Source organism: Musa acuminata, chromosome BXJ3-10 (assembly GCF_036884655.1).
Source record: "Musa acuminata AAA Group cultivar baxijiao chromosome BXJ3-10, Cavendish_Baxijiao_AAA, whole genome shotgun sequence".
Lineage (NCBI taxonomy): Eukaryota > Viridiplantae > Streptophyta > Magnoliopsida > Zingiberales > Musaceae > Musa > Musa acuminata.
The window spans coordinates 29,131,155-29,154,666 of record NC_088358.1 but is presented as its reverse complement, the minus strand read 5'-3'; the positions used below and the strand labels follow the sequence as shown (position 1 = coordinate 29,154,666).

Genomic DNA, 23,512 nt, shown 5'->3' with positions numbered 1-23,512 from the left:
AACAGACTTATAAATCAATTTAATTCTCTGTATGAAATTAAACTAGGGTTTTACAAAATGTATTTTTTTCACATCATGTTGTTGGTCAAAAAAATTTATATAACATTTTTTATCTCACCCATTTCTTCTTGGTTGTGTATTAAATAAAAATAGGCTAAATAGAATTCACTAATTTTTTATTGCAGCCTGTTGTCTCCAATTTGCATGTCTTATAATTATTTGGAAATAATCCCTTCAATTAATAATTTTTGCTGATGGAGTCTTGGAGATAAGAGTAGGCCAGTTCATGGGCCGGGCTAATTGGTTCTGTCAGCATGGTCTAATCATTGGACCGGACTGGTTACGGCTCCGCCCCGATCTACATGGCTCGAGTCAGTGGTGGCGGATCGAAATGCATTAGGTTTTTGAATCCGACCCGTTAATCCAAATCGAAACCTTCCTCGCCTTCAAATTCCCAGATCCCGTTCTTTGGCATCGTCGCGGGACGAAGCAAGCACGAAATCTTCTCATCTCCAATGGTACTCCACCTTCTCGTCCTCCTCTTCCGTGATCTCGAATTCCTCGTTTCTCTGATCTCTTCTTCCGATAGGAAAAACCTGAGAAGGCAATGGGAATCGGATCTTTCTCTTTGCATTGTGATGTTGTGTTGGATCGTAACTGAAAGAATCGTATGTTCTTGGTCGTGTAGGCAAGTGTCAACCCTAGGATGAGGTCTAGGAAGGAAAGGCCCGGAGCGCCGCCATCATGGATTGAGCCAACAGAAGCGGCAAGAGATATCGATACCGATCAATCTGGTATGGACGCTGATAATCTTTTGGGTTTCTTTTTTCTTCGTTGTCGCATTGACCCTCTTAATCTGTCTGGCAGGCAGCCTTGACGCCAAGGAGCTGAATGTCGCCATGAGGTACTAATATCACGTGGCTTAACTGGTATGTATGGATTTTCTATTATCTGCTTCTTCCTTTCCCTAAATTGTGACCCTAGTTCTGTGTCTGCAGGGCCCTGGGGTTTGAAGTGACAGAAGACGTTGACTACGGTTGGTTTTCCTCTTCATCCCTGCGCTTTCCTTGTTTATCCAAGAATGCTAATAGCTTACTTTTGTTTGTTCCTTTTGCCGGCAACCATGTACGTCATATAGGATCTTTATCAAATAGAATTAAGATAACTAACTAGTTTCATTATGCAAAGAACGTGCCAAATGATAATGGACATCGTTTCCTCAGCTAAAACTGAACATGTTGTTGAAATTATCACAAAGTCTTGGAGAGAAGTAGAGTTTTGGATACCGAGTAAAAGAACGACTAACAAGGAGGCTTTGCATTTGCCTAAAGTTTCTTTGTTTAGCGCCATTATGTAAATAATGATTGTAGAAGCCTCTATTTAGGCTCTGCACTATACATGTAGCCATCTTGGAAACGGCCTTGATGTAAAAAGTTTAAGGATGCATATATCGATCCTAGATCCCCCATTGGCAGCGGGAGCTCAGGTACTAGGTTCACCCTTTACTACTGATGTTGCCATCAGTCAAGAGGTTTGGGTTCATAGTTTCAACTATAGCTGTTGGCTGCTATAGCTATGCCATGGGTTGATAGCAGGTGTCTTAACCAAATTGCCCCTTTAACCAGGATATCCATATCCTTGGTTGATGAAGGTTCAGTTTCGCTCAAGTCTGTTTGTAAGTTTTGAAGGCTCATATGATTATGAGTGGGTTGGAAAAACTCAAGTCAATGACCATGTGTCTGCCTCTTTGATCACACTATTCTTACTAACTAGAACAGTGATCTCTCTTATCTCTCTGTCTTATGTGCTCATTCCACAATTTCTTGCTTGACTTGTCTCATATTGTTTTGCTTCTTTGGGGAAATACTATTCATTTGGTTGGAAAGATGATATCCAATCTATCTTAACCCCAAATAAAACCATACTAGTCCCATCTAACAAGTATTCCAATCAAATAAGAAGTCTCAATATTTAATTCACTAGACTATCTATCCTTCTAGCCAAATTGAATCTGACCAGGTATAACATGTCAACTTTAAACCGATGTGCAATGCTAGGTTCCATGATAATTGCACGAGTATAGATCATTATATTTACAACATCTGACAGGCTATTACATGCTTAAGTGAATTTGGTTAGTGGTTTCGGAAAGGTGAAACTCTTTTATAATTCAAATTCAAAGATTATGAATATTAGTTGGTTGTTTTATTAGTGATGGGATGATTAATCAATATGAATAATGGTAGGTGAGTAAATGAACTGATTCTGGGTTCTTTTCTTAAATTTTTATCATGCATCTAAATATCTGATTATTATTGCCCCATAGTTTTTTCAAATTTCTTGTCATTATTGACAGTGCTAATGGCCTCAAGATCATGCGAATCTTTTAGCATGCATTTTATAGTATTGGTTAATGGTTAACTATATTGATTGGTGAAGAATACCAGCATTGCTTTCATCTTGTTGGATTAGACACCATGTTTATTAAAAGATGGGTCAAATTTTGGACTGTCTAAATACTTTACCTTATGGTGGATGCCCATCTGGATGTTCCCTGAAGGTTCAGTTTTACTTTATATGACTTGTAAATGCATAATCTTAAGAGACTACTCTATTATTGCAGGATATTAATTGTTTGATGGCTGAAATAGACAATGATAAGAGTGGGGCAATTGATTTTGATGAATTTCTTTACATGATGAAGGCCAAGATTGGAGAAAGGGACAGCAAAAAACTTACGAGGGCTTTTCGCATTATTGACCAGGATGGTAATGTAAAAATTCTACCTGCTTTATCAATATGCAATCTTATTTGTGTGTAATAAACTTTTGTTCAGATAATTCTAAAACTTGTTGGGACCTGTCGAGGGGAAGATATAATATAATCACTTCTCATTGAAGTTTTGCTAATGATTGATTAAAGGATGATTTTGACCAACCCTCTGTAACCAGGATGGAGATATAGTCGAGGTCTGGGACTGCAGCATGCTACCATACCCATCGTGCATTCTCTATGCCGGTACATCATATGCATAGGGGCTTGCTGCAAAAAAGGGAAAAATTAATGAGAGCACATGCTCCTTTATGAAATATAGCAGTAATGTTATGAAATTTCATCACAATTATTGTTCTTATCTTTCTCTATCTGATGATATCAATCACTTTCCTTTATTTGAATGTTATCTTATCTTTTAAGGCTCAACTTTCTATTCTTGCTGACAGTGTAAAATGGAACTTTATTGCTATTTACTAATAAGCCTTGTCTTGTTGAAGTATATAGGGATAATTGTAAAAGGTTGAACCAAGAAAAAGAGTGTTTAAGAAGTCAAAGGCGGTCCTTTTGAAAGGGGAACTTACAACAGAGTAACTCCCATAAAAACAGATCAACTTATCTTTCTATCGGCGAAAATTTTAGAATACCGGTATCCTGTATACTAGTATCAGCTCTTAGTATGAGATATGTCCAAAATAATGTAGTAGTTTGAGATTTTGGTTCTTGTGGTATGCAGGTGATGAAGATGTTGATGCTGAGGAATTCATGAGGATTATGAGGAGCTGTGGGCATTAGAATTTATCCTGTTGTATAGTTTTTGAATCCCCCCTTATGATCATCTGAATGATTCAGTCCTTATTGAAGCTTTCCAAAATGCCACCATCATATTGGATACAAAGTTTTCATTATATATATATATATATTTGTAAAGAATAAATGGTGAACGGTTTGGGTTGGTCATTTTTGTAATTACAACAAAAAAATGAGGGAATCCGGTTCAGAATCTCGTGGTCCACTCAAACCGGCTCACCACGTTTCCCGACATGGAGCATGTGTGGCCCGGACACCGACACAACCTGTTATAATTACTAATTATTTTTAAAACTAATTTATTTATATTAAAAAAAACCAAAATTTTATTAGATAAATAAAATCCTTTTGTGTAATACTCGTCTATATAATGGTTGCAATTATAATCATAACGATGATAAACATCATAATTCTTTAAATGGATAAAGTGTCAGTTTCCCTTTGTTTTCTGTCATACTCTGTGCGGCCCGGATGATGATGTGGCGCCGTTGTCGTCAACCACTCGCCTCCACGGTGTCAACCTGGTGCCCATAAAAAACACAAAGGGCACTAGGGTCTCTACCCCTCTTTTTTACCCGGTGAATTAGTTGCCTCGTAGTTACTGATAGCGGCGGATGGACAGAAGCAGAGTCTTCGTCGGTCCCACTTTTCACCAATAATTGTCAAGGTGGGCTGGCAAGCTAAGAGAATCGAGTGACCAAATTAGTTTTTGATAAAGATCGAAAGGAAAATATTACTTTGGATGGTGAATTATTGCCGACCGGAAGGAGACGAGATCGGATGGAGAGGACGAGCGGAAGAAGAAGAGGAAGAGGAAGCGGCGGAGAAGAGAGTGGAGTGTGTTGTGGTGAGGAGATATGGAGTGGGTGTGCGACCGGATCGCCTCCCCCCGCTCGTGACCTGCATCTTCTCTTTGTTGGATCCCCTCCCTTTCTTCATCGCTTTTCGATTCCTTTTCCTTCTGGTGTCGGAAAAAGCTGCTCTTGAATCATTCGTCGCCGCAAGCGAACAGAGTAAGTTCTTTTTCCCCGGTACCTCTTGCTTCTTGATATGAAAATGCAAGATTTTGTGACGGTTCTTGAATTCAAGTTAGTAGTTTAGAAGCTCATAAATTCATGATCAAGTGATAGTTTTGCTCAAGAAATCGTGAAATATGCAGTAGACTGTTCGTGCGGAGTTTCTTGATTTCTCTCTGGATTGAAGGCCGATTCTTCTGTTTTCTGGAATCTGTGAATTTTTTGCGACAAATAGCTGGATCTTGGTTGGTTTTCTGTTCATGGATTTAGATATTGATCTTTAAGGATGCTTTTGAGGTTGGGCGATGTCGGAAATTCGTGCAACCCTTTGTTTCGATCAAGATTTGGTTTTGAAGACACTTCATCGAAGGGTACTTGGGTATGTGATTTACGCGTGTCTTGCAGCTTAATTCTCGACAGCAGTGGGCTCACAGCTCAGGAATCTTGCATCTTATTTTCCATTTTCGTGATCGGAGAACGTTTGCTGCACTATACTAACGTTATTTGCAGCCAAGAGAGCAGGATTTCAGATATGATTTTAGATAGAAACTTGAATGGAGAGATCGTGCCTCGGCTGTTACCCTTGTGCGTCTTTTGGATATATTGTTCATAAGCTCTGCCAGTTAGGTCTCACTGAGCTGATCCACAAAGCAAAGTGATACAAATATGGTCCTGGTTTTAAGCCAATTTTCAGTTCGTTGTGTTGATCATAATGATGTGTTGGAAATTGTAATTAACATAATTAATTTTGTTTATTTGAAAAGTCTTTCTTGATTGGTTCAGTATGAAACTAAAAATCACAGAAACAATTCTCAACACTTGTATCATGGATGTTATGATTTGCCAATTCATCTTCTGAATCTCAGATAGATCAGGGCTTATTAATTATCTGCTACACTTCATCTCGTTACCTAGTTTTGCCTTACAGCAGATGTATAACAAAATTACTTAGGATCATTCCCTTTATGATGGTTTTTATGCTGCATAACTAAAAGTGCAGAACATGGAGGTTGTCCAACTGGTTATTTACTATGTTAGTGTTAAGAAAATAGTGAAGGTCGTCCAAGTTAAGATGCTTGGTCTATTGTGAAACACTTGTTAATAGAGTTAGCTATATTTTTTGTTCTCTTACTTTTCTGACTTTTCTGTTTTATTATTTCACTTGAAACACAGAATTGAAATCGAGTATACCCTTCTTTGTGGTTTATGGAAGATACAAAGGTCATCGAAGATCGATTCTCTGGAGAACATCTGCTAACTATTTCTTGTTCAGCAGAATGTCTGCCAACCATAGGACCTCCAAAATTTTCATGCCATGATGAAAACATTGACACAATTCACCATCAAGAAGGAGCTACAAAAAATGCCGAGAAAAAAGTTGAGCAGTATATTGCTGATAATGCTGAATATGTTGACAGACTGGACACCAAAAACCAGAAGGAAGCTATCATTAAGGAGCCGGAGCTATCACTTAAGCATATCGTATCCGATGTCCCGTCATTGGGCCAAAATACACTTGATCACATTGTCGTTACTAATCACCAGCAGGGAATGATTTTAGAGGATTCTGTGTGCCCGGTTCAACAAGGTCTTTCTGCTATCTCATCACAAGACCATAATATACCTGATCCTCAGATCTCAAATGTATTGGGGGATTCTATTTCAGGTGTTGCAGTTCTGTCATATGGAGATATTACTTATCCTATTTCTCATTCATTTGAGCTACAGAAAATGGAGTTGGAAAGTACTCCAAGCCAACTTCAAAATGGCACATCTATCAACCTTGTTGAGACTCCGAGAGTTACTGATTCAACTACCTCATGTGAAAATAGAAAGATTATGGAGAGCACACCTTCTTTGCCTGAACTGGCAACAACTGCTGAACCTATAAAGACTGTGTATATAAATAGAGGCATTGTTGACACTTCTGCACCTTTTGAATCTGTTAAGGAGGCAGTTACCAAGTTTGGAGGTATCGTTGATTGGAAAGCTCACAGGCAAAATTCTTTGGAGGTAATGATGATTCCTTTGGTGATTTTCAGCATACTACTTGTACTCCTTTCTTAGGCAAACATGATGGAATCATCTTGTGCATGTTCTTTGTATTAACAGTGCCTTCATTCTGATCTCAGGGTTCAGGGACTAATTTTTCTACTAGCAATGGTATTTTTGTTTATTAATATTTGATGATGAAAACAATAAATCATTTGCATTGTGCACACTTAATAGGCAGTGGATAGAATATCAGTGCTCTTATCTTTTGTTGAATACAAAGTTGTGTTCCATACATGGAGTTAGCTAACACACACTTTCTTTGAACTTCCTAATTCAAAAGGAATCTTCTTATCTCATAGTACTGAAAAATTGGTCAGCCCAATTATACATTACTGTAACATTTCCAAATAAACGATTAAAATTTTGAACCTGTAAATAAATTGAACTTTGGATTTCGCTATATGCAGAAACGTAAGCTACTCCAATTGGAACTTGAGAGAGTGCAAGCAGAAATCCCTGAATGCAAAAAACAATCTGAAGCAGCACAAGAGATTAAAGCACAGGTACTTAAGGAGCTGGATAGAACTAATGTAATCATAGAAGAGCTAAAGCTAAACCTTGAGAAAGTCCAAACTGAAGAGGCTCAGGCAAAACAGGACTCAGAGCTGGCCCAAATGAGAGTCAAAGAAATGGAGCAAGGAATTTCCACTGAATCAAGTGTTGCTGCTAAAACACGAGTTGAGCTTGCTAAAGCTAGGCATGAAGCAGCAGTTGCAGAACTGAAGAAGGTTAAATCTGAGTTAAAAACTTTACAAGGAGAGTACATGTCCTTAGTTAGCGAAAGAGATTTTGCAACAAGACAAGCTGAAGATGCTATTTCTGCACTAAAGGAGATTGAGATGACAGCTGAGGAACTTACTCTGGAACTCATCACAAGAAAGGAATCACTGGAGTCAGCCCATGCTGCACATCTCGAAGCAGAAGAACATCGAATTGGTGCAGCATTGGCAAGAGAGCAAGATTGTCTTGCATGGGAAAAGGAACTGAAGCATGCTGAAGAGGAGTTGGAACAACTTAATCAACAGCTTTTGTTGACAAAAGATCTCAAATCAAAACTGGAGACAGCATCTGCTTTATTACTCAAACTCAAGGCTGAATTAACTGCATATATGGAGTCAAAATTGAATCAAGAATCTGAAAGTATTGAGAACAAATTATCAGATGATGTCAAAGAAACAGAGAAAACGCAGAGTATAACTCATGCATTAGCTTTAACCAGAAAGGAGCTGGAGGAAGTAAAAGCCAGTATTGAGAAAGCCCAGGATGAGGTTGGTTGTTTGAAGGTTGCATCTTCTTCACTCAAGTCTGAGCTGGACAGAGAAAAGGCATCTCTTACCAACTTGCAACAAAGGGAAGGGATGGCATCCATAGCAGTTTCTTCTCTTGAAGCTGAGCTTGATAGGACTAAACAAGATTTAGAAGTGGTTCGTGCAAAGGAAAAAACAGCCAGAGAGAAGATGGTGGAGCTGCCCAAGTTGTTGCAACATGCAGCTCAGGAAGCAGATCAATCAAAGTCTGTTGCTCAGATAGCCCGAGAGGAACTAAGAAAGTCCAAGGAAGAAGCAGATGAAGCAAAGGCAAGTACAAGCACAATAGAAATCAGATTACATGCGGCTCTGAAGGAAATCGAAGCAGCTAGATCATCAGAGAGGATGGCGCTTGTGGCAATTAAAGCACTGCAAGAGAGTGAGCAGGCTGCAAGCATCTGTGGTACAGATTCTCCTCACTGTGTGACTCTTCCGTTGGATGAATACCACAATCTCAATAAGAGAGCTCATGAAGCTGAGGAGCTTGCCCATGAAAGAATAGCAGCTGCAATTGCACAGATTGATGTGGCTAAGCAGTCTGAGGTGAAGAGCTTAGAGAGACTTGATGACGCATATGGAGAGATGAGGGCACGAAAGGAAGCATTGAAAGTTGCTACAGAGAAAGCTGAGAAGGCCATGGAAGGGAAATTGGGTGCGGAACAGGGGTTGAGGAAATGGAGAGCTGAGCATGAACAGCGAAGAAGGGCTGGTGAGACAGCTAAGGATTTAATAGATCGCCCACAAGAGACTTTTGAGCAGCCTAGCGGACCAGGAAGCTATACTAAGGAAAAAAGTGATGCTGTCCATTCCATGACCAATCCAAAGTCATACGTGCCTGAAGACAACTCAGAAAATGATGTGCCCAAGGTTAAAACAATGAAAAAGAAGACATCACTTGTCCCAAAGATTGTTTTGTCCTTAGCACGGAAAAAGTCACAACCAGTTAAGTAGGACATGTTCAGTATATAACTGCTGTTGATCAGAATGCTATTGTTGTGTATGTATCTTAAGCCAATTCCTTCAAACTTGCTGTAATCTATTGGTTGAGGCTATTGATTACACGAATGCCTTTGTATGCTGTACGATGTGAGAAAATTCTAAACAAGATATAAGAATATGATCTGAAGGTGTTACAAGAGCTTCTATAAGCCACTGATCACCATAATCACTCCACAAACAGAATGCCACCAACATGAAGCTAATTGAGGTTAGTACTGTCCCTAGCTATCTGTGCTTTTCCACTGGTAGAAGTGTTAATCTTCAGATTTTGCAACGACGGCTTAGTTGCTCACATCATTTTACTATAGTCCAGAGACATGCTGATGATTTCCTTCAGAAATTTTTCGTGCATCTTGACACTGATTTCTATTTTGTGATCATGTAAAGAAGTTTGAAGAACTCCATTTGGATGAATCATGGTTGTCCAACATGTTGATTGATGGTATGAATCAATGGACCAGCTGAAATGTTCACTTACAGTTGGTCAGTGGCCAAGTTCACATTGCATGATTGCTTGCCATCTCTTCAGTAGCTTGATGAGCTGGATCTTACTGAGCTGTGTGTTGCCCTAATATTGATGCCATTTTTCTGCATTCCTTTGCCAAACAAAACCTTGAGACCTTGCAATGTTACGTGTAACTTGCATTACATGCATAGTGGGATTTTGATCATTTCTCTGATGTCTGTTTCTTGATTTCATGGTGTTTAGAATGTAGTTTTCTTCCCTTGTGAGATTAACATGGAAACATATAGTGGCATTCGTGATCGATATGGTACAAACATCAATGATACCGAATTGCTGTAGAGATCATGGTGAGACAAGCTTGAAGATTCATATGCACAATCTCAATCTTATTCTGCTACCTACACCAGTAGTAAGTACTAAGCACAAAGTGGAGGCTATCTATCGTGTGAGGAAGATGATGTCAACTTATGATAGTAAGTACTAAGCATCCTTTTTAAGTCCACCATCAGTTGACCAGGAAGAAGACGAGAACAAGTTGAGGAAGCCACAAACTCTATAATTTTGTTGGCCATCTTCTTGTGACACTAAGTAATATGATATTTCATTTGCTATTTGGACAGTAAGTGTTGGATTTATAAGTCTCAACTATTTTGGATCAATTACATGAATTTTTTATCATCATTCTTATATTCATAAGCCCATTGATGAAAAAAAAAAAGAAGTGGATTAATGGTGGATTCAGTCTTAGATTATTATGTCAAGCTTGTTAAATCTCTCCAAAGAGGCTAACCAGTGATTAATGGCTGCATCAGATGGCAACCTGCAACTGACATGTATAATTAATAATGGAATAGCTCTCGATCAATAAGTTATTGGTGAAGCATGAACAATAACCAATGACACTACATCTTCCCATAGGCAACTATAGTCCACTCGATACGAGAATACTGATGTAGTCGATATGTTGACATAAGTCGTGTGATCGACACCCTAGGTCTAATACCTTGACATCACATGATGGACCCCTTGGCATCATATATATAGTCAACACCTCGATGTCATGTGACTGACATTGTATCTTTTTTTCCGATACAAACAGTTACATCTATTATAGTTGCACATTCTTCGGATTTAGTACGACTCGATCACTTGAAATTAGATGAGGCAAATAACCATCTAACAAATATTTTCAAGCATAAGAGTAATGAAAACCTCACTATAAAAAGCTCGTCGAGTGTGTTCTTCAGGACTCTTTAAGTTTTGATTCATTCGGGACTAAGGGTTCGACATTGAGCCGACATACAATAACCAAAATCAATTTAAGTATCAGAGCGGTCTGTTAGGATACACCATGATACAACTTTTGCAAAGTTTCTCGAATTAGGCAAGTTCATAATTTTTTGACCAGTCTAAGCCAAGCATGAAACAAGGCCTCAATTGACTCCAAATCGATATCCCAATCATACAACTACAAACTCCATTAACAACTCTAAACGTTGAGCAAATGGGTTCACAAGGCACCGACAGAGAGAAAGGAACAAACCTTGATAAGGAGCAATATGGTGAATGTAAACCCTCCGTTGCTATCGGTACAGCATTTCAAGCAAACAAGAAATTAAATAGCATCACCATCTGCATGTTTTAGTTTTGGATTCTCCAATCCATCTCGTCCCAGAATTTATATTTTAGTTGAATGCAGAGAGAATTTGGATTTGTAGATCATCATAACACAGGCATATCAGGTTAACAATCTCTGCTGCTCAGTTTCATAGGTCTTATCACAGCAATATTCCACCATCTCCATCGGCAAATAAGGATTTAGTGTAAGATGTAGTCCAGAAAATTGAAGTACATGATATAATGAACCACATGAATGTTGTGGCGATACGACGGTCCCTAAACCTTGGAGTCATGAAGAACCTAAAACAAATTGGGGGTATTTTATCACATGATCTGTCACATGAATTAAAAATTCCTTTTTCATAAAGTGATAGATTCAAAGAAATTATTACATTGGTGAAGACACCTCAAAGTAAAAGTATACAAATTCAAAGTGTAGGAAAGTTCCTGGTCCTCCACTAGTTCATGTTTATGTACATTGTCCTACCACCGGATACACTATGCATTTCACATGACCAACCGGTAATTGGCCTGCAAGAGTTAGGGGTTTCAGAATCAAAGAGAATGAAGATTAAACAGATGAACAAATGAGTCAAAAGTAAGAGATGCTCTAGTACAGATAACATGCTTCACCATTTGCCACAACCAGGTGGTGAGTGGCAGCAAAAATTCGTCATTTATGTAAACAAGAAAATTACACAAATATTCTAAGCAGATAGGGAGTTGAAAAGGTCATCGGAGAAAAAAGTTGTTCTATATTAATAAATATTGGAGCATCGAAGACAGATTTAGAAATTTCATCTTAGTCATATCTCCATAAGTACTGAACAGAGGATCACTAGAAATAAGCTCAAATTCCAACAAACAAATGCACCATGATTTTTTCCCCTTCCGTGGAATATTAGTAGCAACCTACTTGATCTACATCTAACTGGTTGGTTATCAGTGTCATGATAAAATCATGAATCCAAAAACAAAAGAAATCCTACTGGATTTTCTCAATCAGGTATGTGAGAATTCGTGCTAATTAAATTTCTAATGCCAATAAAGAAACGAAACAATTTTAGGTTCAAATGTGTACTTCTGGAAGAGGCAATTTCCAGTAGTTCCATGAATTGTAGTCCTCCTGATCAATTATTGCAGAAAAAAATATTATCAGATACAGAATTAATATAAACAACCTAGGTAAATTGATGACATAGATAAAGAACATCATCTGAATAGAGAGATAGTAACCAAAATAAGGAATCGTATTTCAGAGTTGCAATGAGTTCCGAGGAAGTCCAAATAGTTATATGGTCTAACCTGTTCAAATGAAGACATAGGTGGAAAGATTCCATTTACTAGCTCATGGAGTGAAGTATATGATCTCGTGTCAACTCGACGATTTACTGTAACCTGACCCTGAGCATTTAAAGCAATCACAAAAGAACACATCAGTCCTCAGTCAACATTCCATAATGTTATTGTATTGACTGGTATGTCTTGGATATATACCTTAGGATTGATAATGAAGACTTTGCTAATAGGTATTCCAACCTTAAGGTAACTAATCTCATCGGTATCCCTGTTTCCAAAGCCAGCATAAAATGGGTTCCAATCAGATGGAAAAAGCGCCTTGATGGCCTGAAAGCACAAGAAAAACATAAGTTTTTGTGACATCTTTTCTTGGATTGGATCTTCTGGAATCCAGACCAGATGAAGGAAACAATCAAAAACATAAATAACTCCTCTTCTTCCAGACTGGTAAGCAGACCCTACCCATTTCAGGGAGTTCGGATCATATAAATAACATAAATGCTCCTTATCTAATAAAGCCAATGGGTTGGCTTACCTCATCTTCACTTCAAAAGAAGGAAGAGAAAATGCAACTATTAGCACCCAGGTTCTACTGAAATGCCATAGTGACTTCTGAAATATAGAACCATGGATAGGCAAACCAAACACACTTTTAAAAGTAAGCATGGAGGAAGCTCCAAGAAGCAGTGCCATTGAATTGACTTGTATCAGCTCATACACAGGAGAGATTGTGAAACCACAAAAACAATAGGGAGAATAAAAAAGTACCAAATATAAAGAGATACAAGCATCACTTCATTGAACACAGAAAGAGAAGCAAGCAACTTAAATTAATTATAGATTCATCTTTGATTTATCAAGAACAGAACATTTAGATACAGCATGAAATCCCAGCATTTGGAAACTAGCCAAAATTTTATATTTAGCAGGGAAAAAACAATTGAGAAAAATTTGCATTGTTTCCACTATATGCAAATGTTATACAGAACCAGAAAGTGGGCAGTTTGTGACAGAGTTATTTGAGATGCTAAATCACATACAACACTTTGGGTCATCCATAAATAGCACAAAGTAGTATAAGTGTGGAACATTCGGAGATCATTTCTGGATGTACCATGTGACTGAATTAAGATATAATAAGAGGAAACAACAGGTTCAATAAGCAAACATTCCTAAGAAAAGCCAGCATTAGAAAACAGGACTGACCTCTAGACATGAGATCTTGAATTCATGAGGCGCTCTTCTGATAACTACAAGTAATAAACTCAAGAATTATTTGGATCACATAAGAAGTAAGCAAGGAATTAACTCCTAATTTCTCTTCAGGCAACAGAATTACATTTTGCAGAACATCTATAGCTACCAAGTGAAATATGATGTTTTAATAACATGAAAACAAAGTTTATCCAATACAATGAACTTCACAGATGGAATTAGACTAAAGTTCCTACTTAAATAGAAGTCAATATTCACGATAAAATCCACCAATATAAGCATCAAAGAGATTTCCTTGGCAGTTCAAAAAAAATATAAATTATGAAAAAGTCTTGATGGTCAACTAAGAGACCAATCAAGTTAGCTATTAAATATAATTAAGGTCACCATTTTAATAGACTGACACTTAACTCTCTAAATAATAACACAAGTTGTACCTTTACAAACTTAATCGTAAAGGTTATTTGCTACACACCCATGCTGGTCGGCAAGTCAAGGCAAGGTAAGACAAGTCCAACATGCCCTATATTTGGTTTCCGTACTCTTAGTGGATACATTAAACAACTTCTCTTGTTGATTTTTGTGCCAGGTTGGCAAGTAAGCCAACCTGGGATGGGGATGGTAAAGCTGGCTGAATACTTAAGGATGAAATCTTCTAGTCTAGGGAGTCGATTGTTTAAATTTTAAGGTGACCAACTCAGCTGTAATTTGCTTCAGATAGCAACACTGATTGTACAAGGGGAAATTTCTGGAAAGAAACAAATAAGATAAGTTTCCACACAATTTTCATAGAATGACCATAATCAAAAGGAAAAAATGATTAGTATAAACCTTCTCTATAAAGTGAAGGAAAAAGACCATCAGGAGATATTACAACTGGAGCATCTGGCAGAGCTTTTCCATCCTGCAAATTGAAATATGATTTAGATCCCTAAAAGTGTTTACTGCTGCCTCTAATATTTCAAATACAAGGCATAATTTCCAACTACTTGGCCTTTGATAATTGTTTCTTTGTCTATCACCTGCTTAAGGTTGAAAAGAAACTGCCGTGTAATATGAGCCTGTGAAATTGCACGGGCACTGAGAAATAGCAATTGATATCCATTGTCCTAAAAGAACAAAAAAATATTCACTCAATAATTGACATATGTTTGATATGAAATTTGGTAGCTTGAAGTGGATTTAACAAGTAACTTTTGATTTGTAAGACCCCAAATAAAAATAACAAAATTCTAATGTGAAAATCAAATTAGAACAATTATTAAATAGCTCAAATTGTAACATCTTTTACAGCAATTTTTAAATCAGAGAAAAGTTGGAATTCTAGTAGTTGAGGAAAATATGGATTCACAGACGCGTATTTTCCATTCACATGCCCTGGGACATGTCTATGACATGTGATAAAAACAGAAGGGTACATTGTGTTGTCAATCCCAGGCCTGAATCTAGAAGGACAGCAGGTCATACCTATCCTTAAGACAACAGCATGTTAGATAAGAAGTAACATGATAATACAGTCAGAATTTGTTCTCAACCTTGTCTTTTGCAAAGTTATCATGAAGGTGGACAAGAAAAAGGGATAATAACTAGAAAAGATGAGAGTTTCAGTTATTTAAGTTCTTCTAAGGCCCTATTCTGCCTCGCTCTCTCCTGGCTCCATCTAGTTGATAGTCAGAAGGCAGCATATTTGAAGAAACAAATAATAATAATACCATTTGATATTTTAGTATGGTGGAAGACATAATAAAATATTAGCTCAAACATGCTGCTCCAATAATATTTCTTTAGCTAGGGACTGGGTCAATAACCTGCTGGTCATTGGATCCTAAAACATGTTGAGCCCAACCAGCAAGATTCTGTTTGTGTCAGTTTGTCCTCGGATTCAAATTAGCCGATTGAAAGCTGTCATTATTGCCTTACAAAAACTTAAAGAAATGACTAGACAGTACACATGAAGAATCTTGTTACACGTAGTCACGCACTACTAATAATAATGTAATTTATGTGAAATTTTTGAACCATCAGAACAAGAAAAAGGTACTCTCAGGAAGCTTCCTTTAATTCGATCCTTAGCAAACACGGTTAAAGCCAACTCCAAGTTACTGAAACAATGCTTGAGAAAACTTATGGCCAGCATTTGTATAGGATAAATTTCTTAATGCAGCTAGAATGTGCAATTTTAATCACTAAGTACCAAATGTTGCATACATTGCAATACAGAAAAGAAAACCAAAATTTTATGCTAATATGAACAGTGAATCTGACAAAAAAAAAGGTAATTTACACCTGCAGATGCTAAGTACCAGTTGCAGTAAAATGGGAATATTTTTACCAAACCTTGATTGCAGAAAATAAATGAGCCACACCAGTCTGGGACCAATCTATACCAACCAAAGGCATAAACTGTCCAAGAACATCTGATCTGTAAAATATACACCAAAAAGTTGAGGAATTACTTAGCTATAAAGTCCTGACCGAGAAAATTAACTGGCAAAAAATTAATAAATGTCATGTAAACAGAGACCATAAAAGATTTCCAAGAAAGTAGAATATTTTTCTCCACCTTTAATTCTGTTGAACAAATTGCAACATCTGGGTCCCACAAAATTCTTACATGCAAAACATACAGAGTAAGAGATCATAATAGATCATCACTTAAATTATCTTCATGATGTAATTGCTAGTAAAAGGCCCAACAAGAACAAAACATTTACATAATGGAAGGCAATATGACAATAAAGTTCAGAAGCTACATATATGTCATAAATCATAACTTTTGAACCACCCAATAAAAGGTCTGTTACTGGGTGACACATCAAGAAGCTTGTTAGACCAAGAGCAACAAGATTCCATTGAAGGAATCACTTTATATATCCACATGTGCCATGCCATGTGTTGGCACTCCTCAATCACGGTGCAGCAAGTATCAGACACTTGTACTCCATGCTGGATTAATGATATGGTTCCAGCATGGTACATGTGAAATGTTACACACCACAACAGGTCCAACAGCATAGGTGCCTCATTGATCCATGTTGTGTATGAACGATACAGTATGCATAACTAACTACAACAAAGTGACATTCAAATATGCCAACCTAGAACCTATAAAGATGAAATATGAAAATTAGTTAAGCCAAGGTATTAAAAACTGGACGTACTGCTCAGCACTGGGCCAGTATTTATCGGTCTGTTTGTACGCCAGACCACCAGTTCATACTGGGTTATAAACCTGGTTTATTGTGCCAGGTATACTGTGTGGTACCGCTACAGACCCCTTTTCTACAGTTTTTGAAGTTTTCTTTCCTATTGCAGTGTGTTCTCTCAGTACTAACCCCTGCTGAGTTTTTGAAAGGTTTAGACAGTACTAACCCCTGCTGAGTGTCAGTACATTGACCCATGTCAGTCAAACCATCAATCAATATCGGCATCATACTATTATTTTAGCCTTGAATTAAAAAATATATCCAATTTTTTTAACAGAAATTATCAATAAATATTGAAGTATTTTAAACTTAACTAAACATATGACTTTTTATATATCTCAATGACGGCAAAAAATCCACGTAGCTAATCCCAAATAGTTGAAACTTACAACTTTATTGTTGTTATTATTAAAAAATGTTAGATTTAAATATCTCCACCTAGAAGAGTTTGCTGCGCAAAGTTGTAAGGCTGAAAATGAATGTTTGATTACTGGAAAAGAATAATCGATGTTCATATGCATATATTTTCCAAAATTAATAAGTTTTAAATTTAAGCATATATATTCAGCATACTAATCATCTTACACATTTTTAAGCATAAGAATGGACCAAAGGATGGCACTTGCAGAGTAGATGCTTTTATAGAGCTTAGATTCCCAAAATGAAAATAATATCAGCAGGTGGGCCACATTTTCTAGTTGACTATCATCAACTGCAGATATTTATACTTATACATGCAGCAAGCTGTCTTCTATTGGCTTATGATACCCACAAAGGAAAACCCATTCTGCTTTCTTGAGCATCCTGTTTAAGTATGTTGGTGATAATAAACTCTACTCAGCATACACACTTCAATACTCTATTGACCTACTGCCATCATAAACAGATTCCACATGCATTAGAAGGTAAAAGTGAAGAAATCAGAGATCAGGAAAATGACTTGGTAGCCTAAACCTTATTTACAAGGGCATAGATCCAGAAATCAGAAAAAAAGAAAGAAAAAAAAAGAGATGTTTATTATTGTCTGGCTCAAGTTAATCTACTAAAAACGAGATACTAGCATAACCAGCTCATTAATGATACAAGTTTATTAAAATGCATAATTGACCATCAATCTTGGTTACATGCCTTACATGTAAAAGAACAAGAATTCATCCATTAGTGTCAGTTAGTTCATGACAAAGAGATGGATCCCGGAAATCATGCCAGTGGACCATAATGTGCATCAATATACAAGAATGAGGGGAAATGATGATTCAAGAGCACATCTTCAATCCATTGTTTGCTACACCCTGTAGTAAGGATCGATACTATCCGAGACAAGGTGGTTTGTAGAATGGGTTGGCCACCTCAAAAGAAAGCAGCATATAAACATGTCTAATTAGAACTGGTGCTTACTTGGTGATAGTTCCATCTACGTCTGAGATAACTATCCGAGTATTCCATTTCCATAGATATATCCTTGCATCAACCTATCGAATATGATCCTATTAGGTATTATCTAGATGAACGAGATAAAGACAAGAAATTGCACACATGATATTACAAGAAGGAAACAGTATCTGGGAGAACCTGCTGCAATCCAAGCATTGGCGTCCAGAAAGTAAATGAAACCACATTCTTGCCTTCTTTAAGACTCAAAGAAGCAAGTTCTTCAGATGTTGGAGTAAGTAATTGCACCTTCTTAGAGTTATTGGCTTTCGGCATGTCACTTTCATGATTTATGTTTCCAGTACTTTTGGAAGCCAGATCCACAACCATCTCGTTGGTGTTTTCAGAGGCCATGTGGGCAGTGCTTATTGTCTTAGACCTTTTTAAGAAAGGCCATAGGTTCCAACTCCCACGAGATGATGTGATGCTTCTAGAAGCTTGATTCTTTCTCTCAGCTCCATCCACAGGTATCATACCTTGAGGCTCAAATATTTTTTCCTGACCAAAACAAATCATTCCCAAAATAATAGGTGCAGCTGCATTAAATGGAAAGTATTGATCACCAACTCTGACAACAAGATTGTCATTCTTCACAAGAGAAGGACCAATGGTAGAGAATTTCTCCAAATTCACCTTTTCACAATTAAATACCTGACGAGCAGCATCTGACCCCATCCCTTCAAATAACAAGTGTTTGCAGAGGGATAACTCTGTAAGAAGCATGCAATGTAAAATATCATTAGGAAAATTTCCCATAAAATCAAAGATATACTTTAACTTAACACCATGACTGGATTACCAATTTTACATTTGACCAGAGTAGGTACGAAACAACCATTCTCTTTGGTAAACAATTCTGCTAATTTAACCAATAGATGATTTCTTCAAGCAGACACAGAAAAAGATAGGCAATTTCTAGAGTCACTTTTTTGCAATAGACCCTAAAAAATTATCAATATATTTATCCAGCTTTGTAGTGTTGTAGAGTTACATTTTTGTAACTGCCCCTCAGGAGTTATCAATATATTCATAATTAATCCAGCTCTGACCATTATGATCAAAATTAACCATGGTGAAATCAAGGTTTCAAATTTCAGTCAGATTGATACATACGACCATTAATTACCAGTTTGATCGAGGCCCGATAACAAACCATATAAGTTGCTACCTGATCAATATATAAACTTTTATTGTTTTTCGGTGATATCAGATGGTGTAGGTTGGTATACCACAGGTATCTAGAACCATATCAACATATGACTGGTTGGCGCAACCAATATTCAGACAAAGATTTAAAATCTTGGATGAAACTATCAGATACTCTATGCTTCAATCATCTTTTACCATGATCTGGTCAGGCAACAAACAACATACTATATCATAATGAACAAACAACCACATTTCTCTTCAGTTAAATTCATGTCAAGTTTGACAAATATTGCTTCCAAATTATGTATATCAAATTAAAATCCTAAAAATTTTCAACATAAAACTACGTATGAATTTAACAAATATTAAACCAACAATCCGTGCTCATATGATCATAGAAATGGCTAAGACATAGTTTCATTTACCAACTGTCGCATTTGTCAAAGTGCCTTTCTGTTCCTCCTCATTTTTAATGGAGATAGCAGTATCAGCTGCATCAGATGAATATCCTTGAGTTAGTTCTGTTTGAGGCTCTGCCACGAAATCAGAAGAGCTCGAATCTTCTTTCGTAAGCACATCCAGCTTACATATGTCAGCTTTTGATTTCAATGAGCAACTCAGCGAATGATTAATATCAGATCCTTCAAGATCCCTAATATGACGACAGATAATGGGCAATGATATAGATGATAGTTCAATTTCTCCAGAACTTGTCTTACAGCCATGAATACTTATCGGACTAGAACGAGACATTAAGACATCAGACATTCCCTCCAGAGACTGTTTATGGCTCTTGAGATGCAAATTTTGCTCTTCTTGATGAAATTCTGCAGTGAGTGTCGGTAGATGTTCTGCATGAACAACTTTATTATTATTTGATAGCACGGTGTCAATTTCTTTAGCACTAAAATTGTGAATGTCACTGAATGGAAATTGAACATCCTCCGAGCTCTCAGAACAGGGAACACTATGTTCAGCTACTTCTGAAGGCCCAGAGATGAGGCTAAAATCTCCAGCAGCATTAATCTCCTCGAAAAAATAAGACCTCTTCGGATTATCATTTAAATCAAATTTTTCTATCTTTTGAGTTACATTGCTCGAGTTGCAGGAATTGGGAATTTCAGGAATGCTATGTGATTCTGCAGAAGCACCAGAAATAAGTGGATTATTGAATTTGAGAGAAGGAAAACAGGTGTCTTGTGCAGCATCTCTTTCCGCCATCTGAGAGTGAATCCCAACAAAATCAATTTGCTGAAAGTTGGTTTCTTTGTCATGATAAGATTCCTCTGCCATGGCATCCATAAAGATTACCTCATGTTCACAGCTTTGCAATTGTTGATTATATAAGAAGGGAATACCACCTGAGATTTGGTCTGAGCTTGAATTGGGTTCGGATTCTGTGTTAAAGCCGTCATTATCTGAATCCTTGAAGGCCCCATTTCTGGGATAGTCACATTGAGATTTTTCAGACAAATACTCACTAATTATGGATGTTTCCAAGTTCTGGTTATTGCAACCATCCAAGTGTTCCTTACCTAGTAATGCACCTGTCTCTGATAAATAACTTGCCTCTTGAACCATGTTATCTGTGTCATACAAAAATTCATTCTCACAATGCTCAGCCCCACTAGAAAGAAGGCCCAAATGTACAGATGGTTTGTCATCTGAAACATTGAAGCTAATGGTTGAACTTTCGATAGTCCCACAGTAGCTGGACGAAGTAAGTTCCCGTTCTCCACTTTCAAATAAAGAAAAACCTGCTACTGAACCCACATGGCTTTCATTATGAGGCTGTGCGGTATCATCATAATATGTGGCTGAATTAAGATTTGGAGCATCAGCCTCACTTGATTGTACTGTTACTAAGTCTGAGATTAACTTGTTCTGATCAGCCGTATCACTAATCTCCAAAGCATAAATCTGCACAACCTCTTCATGGGAGGTTATCTCTTCAAAACTTTTTTGTTTTAGCATGTTGTTCCTATGTTGTCCCTCAACATGTGAAACAAAAGAATCACCAAAAGTTCCATCAAAATTTAAGCTAGGCTCCACAATAGGGTTCCTAAAGACAAATTCGGAGTTCTTTTGATCCGCATTATCACCAGTATCAAATGTATGTATCTCTATAGTCTCCTCACTGACTCTTAGACATGAAGGGCTACCATCTATCGCTTCTTCTGAAAAATTTCTGCTAAAAATGCTCTCACTAAAAGTATCATCCGGATTCCCCTCACCATGAGAATTAAGGTTTTCTTCACAATGTAAATCATCATTTGTTAAAGATGTCCGAGGATCTTGTTCCTTATCAAAAACACTAACATTCATCTCAGTTTTCTCAGAAGATTTCACCCGAGTATCATCAGTTTTCCGGTCACCAGACATCAGATTGGTTGACCACTTCACTTCCAAGAGGTCAGCTGCGATCTCTGCACGCTCCAGTGAGCTAATTCTCTCCACATTTCCAGCCTCTTCAATGTCTCTGATCGACTTTTGGCCGAACACAAGGCCAAAAATCGTAGATCGCCTCGAATTCGTTCGAGTAAGAAGCTGTCCATTCCCATCATCCAGCCGGGTGACTAGCTCCTTCTGTCCATCCGCAACACTAGAGCTCTGTGTTCTCTTGAATTGCCCATTCTTTAGCCTTCCCTCTGTCTCATCCCCAGAAGTTGGCGGTGACAAGAAGAAATCTTGTCCCCCAACTTCCACATCCCTGAGGAAGAAGGCCTCTCCTTTATGGTCCAAGTACATACTGAATCCAGCTTCAACACCATTAACAGAGATCTTGACAACTTTTTCCTTTGTCTTCAACACACCTTGAAATTTCCCAAACCGGACATACCATGGCGACGACCTGAAGCTCCCATCTTGCTGCTGGACCACGATGATGTCCACGGCTCCTCCGAACGGATGAAAGGGGCCCGAGACGGTATACACTCCTCGGGAGATGTAGCTGCCGATCTTCTCCACGGCATACATCTTCCCAGAATTTTCACCTTCCGCACGGTTGGAATCATAACCAACAAATCACCTGCAGGGAGGGATTCACCAAAAACTCTGAACAAGCCGCCGGAATCAGCAAATCAGCTCACGCCCACAGACGCAAGTCTGCCAAAAAAAAATGGAACCTTCCCAACGAAATATCTAGGAACCTGAAAGATGCATGAACTTGAAGAATGTATGGGAAACAGCAGAAGAATGAGTTGAGAGGAGCAAAATGTAGATCAAAGAATCACGAAATCTCGTCAATATGTGATTTCTACGATATCCTCGAACCCAAACAAAAACCCCTCCCACACGAAAGGGGCAGTAAGAATATCAAAATTACTGATCATCCCCAAGGAATAGAAGCATATTCGAATAATAATAATAATAATAATAATAATAATAATAAAAGGCGAGGGTGGCAACATCCATTTTAATTCTCGCGGCTAATGATGTAAACATAAAAATTACACTCATGTTATTATTATATAAAAAATCTTAATACTAAAAATATAAAATTAAATAATAATATATTAAATTTAGGACGTATATTTGTCCGTATCATTTAGAATATCAATCTTAAATATACCTTCAAAAAAACAAAAAGAATTAGATTATCTCTCCCTTTCCTCTTCTCCTTCTTCGTAGGATTATTGGAAATGATAGAACAAATACTAAAGCGATATAAAAATATATTTATATTTTATATATATAATCCTTAGGAGATCCTGTTATATGCAAGGATAGTGTCTAGAATAAACAATTAGTAGAATCATTTCCATCATCCTCGAGAAAAAATTTTACTATAATTATACTTACTTTCTATTAATTGATATTCCTAATCAGAATCCAATCTAATATACCTTATCCAATTAAATAAGGCCCATTAATTGATAAGATATAAAAAAAATTTAAAATCATAATAAAAAATATTTTTTTAATTAAATTTTAAAATTTTGGAAAAATATTTTACACATGGTCACAAATTTTATAAAGAAGTCAATAAATCTAATAAATATGATAATATTTTATTAAGTTTGATTATCAATACTAACCATAGTGATTGTATATCATCAATGACATATTCTCTTTTATGTATCATAATGCTATTAATCTTTTCTAATGGAGTCCATAATGATATATGTGATTTATCTTATTAAGATAATCATATTATCACATTCAATA

At 37.1% G+C, this 23,512-nt stretch overlaps 2 protein-coding genes and 1 long non-coding RNA gene across 8 annotated transcripts; 2 read left to right on the top strand and 1 right to left on the bottom strand.

Annotated features, from left to right (window-relative positions):
- The first annotated feature begins 258 nt into the window (after window positions 1-258).
- Window positions 259-3,646, top strand: LOC103968679 (uncharacterized). 4 transcript variants are annotated; one of them, XR_010501615.1, is made up of 6 exons: window positions 259-518; window positions 689-794; window positions 868-929; window positions 999-1,036; window positions 2,624-3,421; window positions 3,509-3,643. It is a non-coding gene; the product is annotated as an uncharacterized LOC103968679 (long non-coding RNA). The 4 variants fall into 4 exon arrangements; XR_010501616.1 differs by having other exon boundaries at window positions 262-518; window positions 2,624-2,768; window positions 2,952-3,646; XR_670492.3 differs by having other exon boundaries at window positions 262-518; window positions 2,624-2,768.
- A 691-nt stretch (window positions 3,647-4,337) lies between these two features.
- On the top strand, window positions 4,338-9,098 carry LOC135651648 (protein WEAK CHLOROPLAST MOVEMENT UNDER BLUE LIGHT 1-like). Its single transcript, XM_065171905.1, has 3 exons — window positions 4,338-4,595; window positions 5,772-6,611; window positions 7,061-9,098. The coding sequence occupies exons 2-3, from the start codon at window positions 5,805-5,807 to the stop codon at window positions 8,909-8,911; spliced, it is 2,658 nt and encodes an 885-aa protein (XP_065027977.1). The 5' UTR covers window positions 4,338-4,595; window positions 5,772-5,804; the 3' UTR covers window positions 8,912-9,098.
- Window positions 9,099-11,386: 2,288 nt separating this feature from the next.
- Window positions 11,387-22,633, bottom strand: LOC135584316 (phosphatidate phosphatase PAH2-like). 3 transcript variants are annotated; one of them, XM_065170376.1, is made up of 12 exons: window positions 19,771-22,633; window positions 18,848-18,906; window positions 18,338-18,694; window positions 18,164-18,237; window positions 15,897-15,981; window positions 14,582-14,668; window positions 14,391-14,463; window positions 13,551-13,594; window positions 12,543-12,671; window positions 12,351-12,449; window positions 12,127-12,171; window positions 11,387-11,576 (listed from the first exon to the last, which is right to left on the bottom strand). In XM_065170376.1, the coding sequence occupies exons 1-12, from the start codon at window positions 22,319-22,321 to the stop codon at window positions 11,553-11,555; spliced, it is 3,627 nt and encodes a 1,208-aa protein (XP_065026448.1). In that variant the 5' UTR covers window positions 22,322-22,633; the 3' UTR covers window positions 11,387-11,552. The 3 variants fall into 3 exon arrangements, 2 of the variants coding, with proteins under 2 accessions (XP_065026448.1, XP_065026447.1); XM_065170375.1 differs by having other exon boundaries at window positions 18,338-18,906; XR_010501624.1 differs by lacking the exons at window positions 11,387-11,576; window positions 12,127-12,171; window positions 12,351-12,449 and adding an exon at window positions 16,123-16,168 and having other exon boundaries at window positions 12,652-12,671; window positions 18,338-18,906.
- Between the last annotated feature and the right edge of the window lie 879 nt (window positions 22,634-23,512).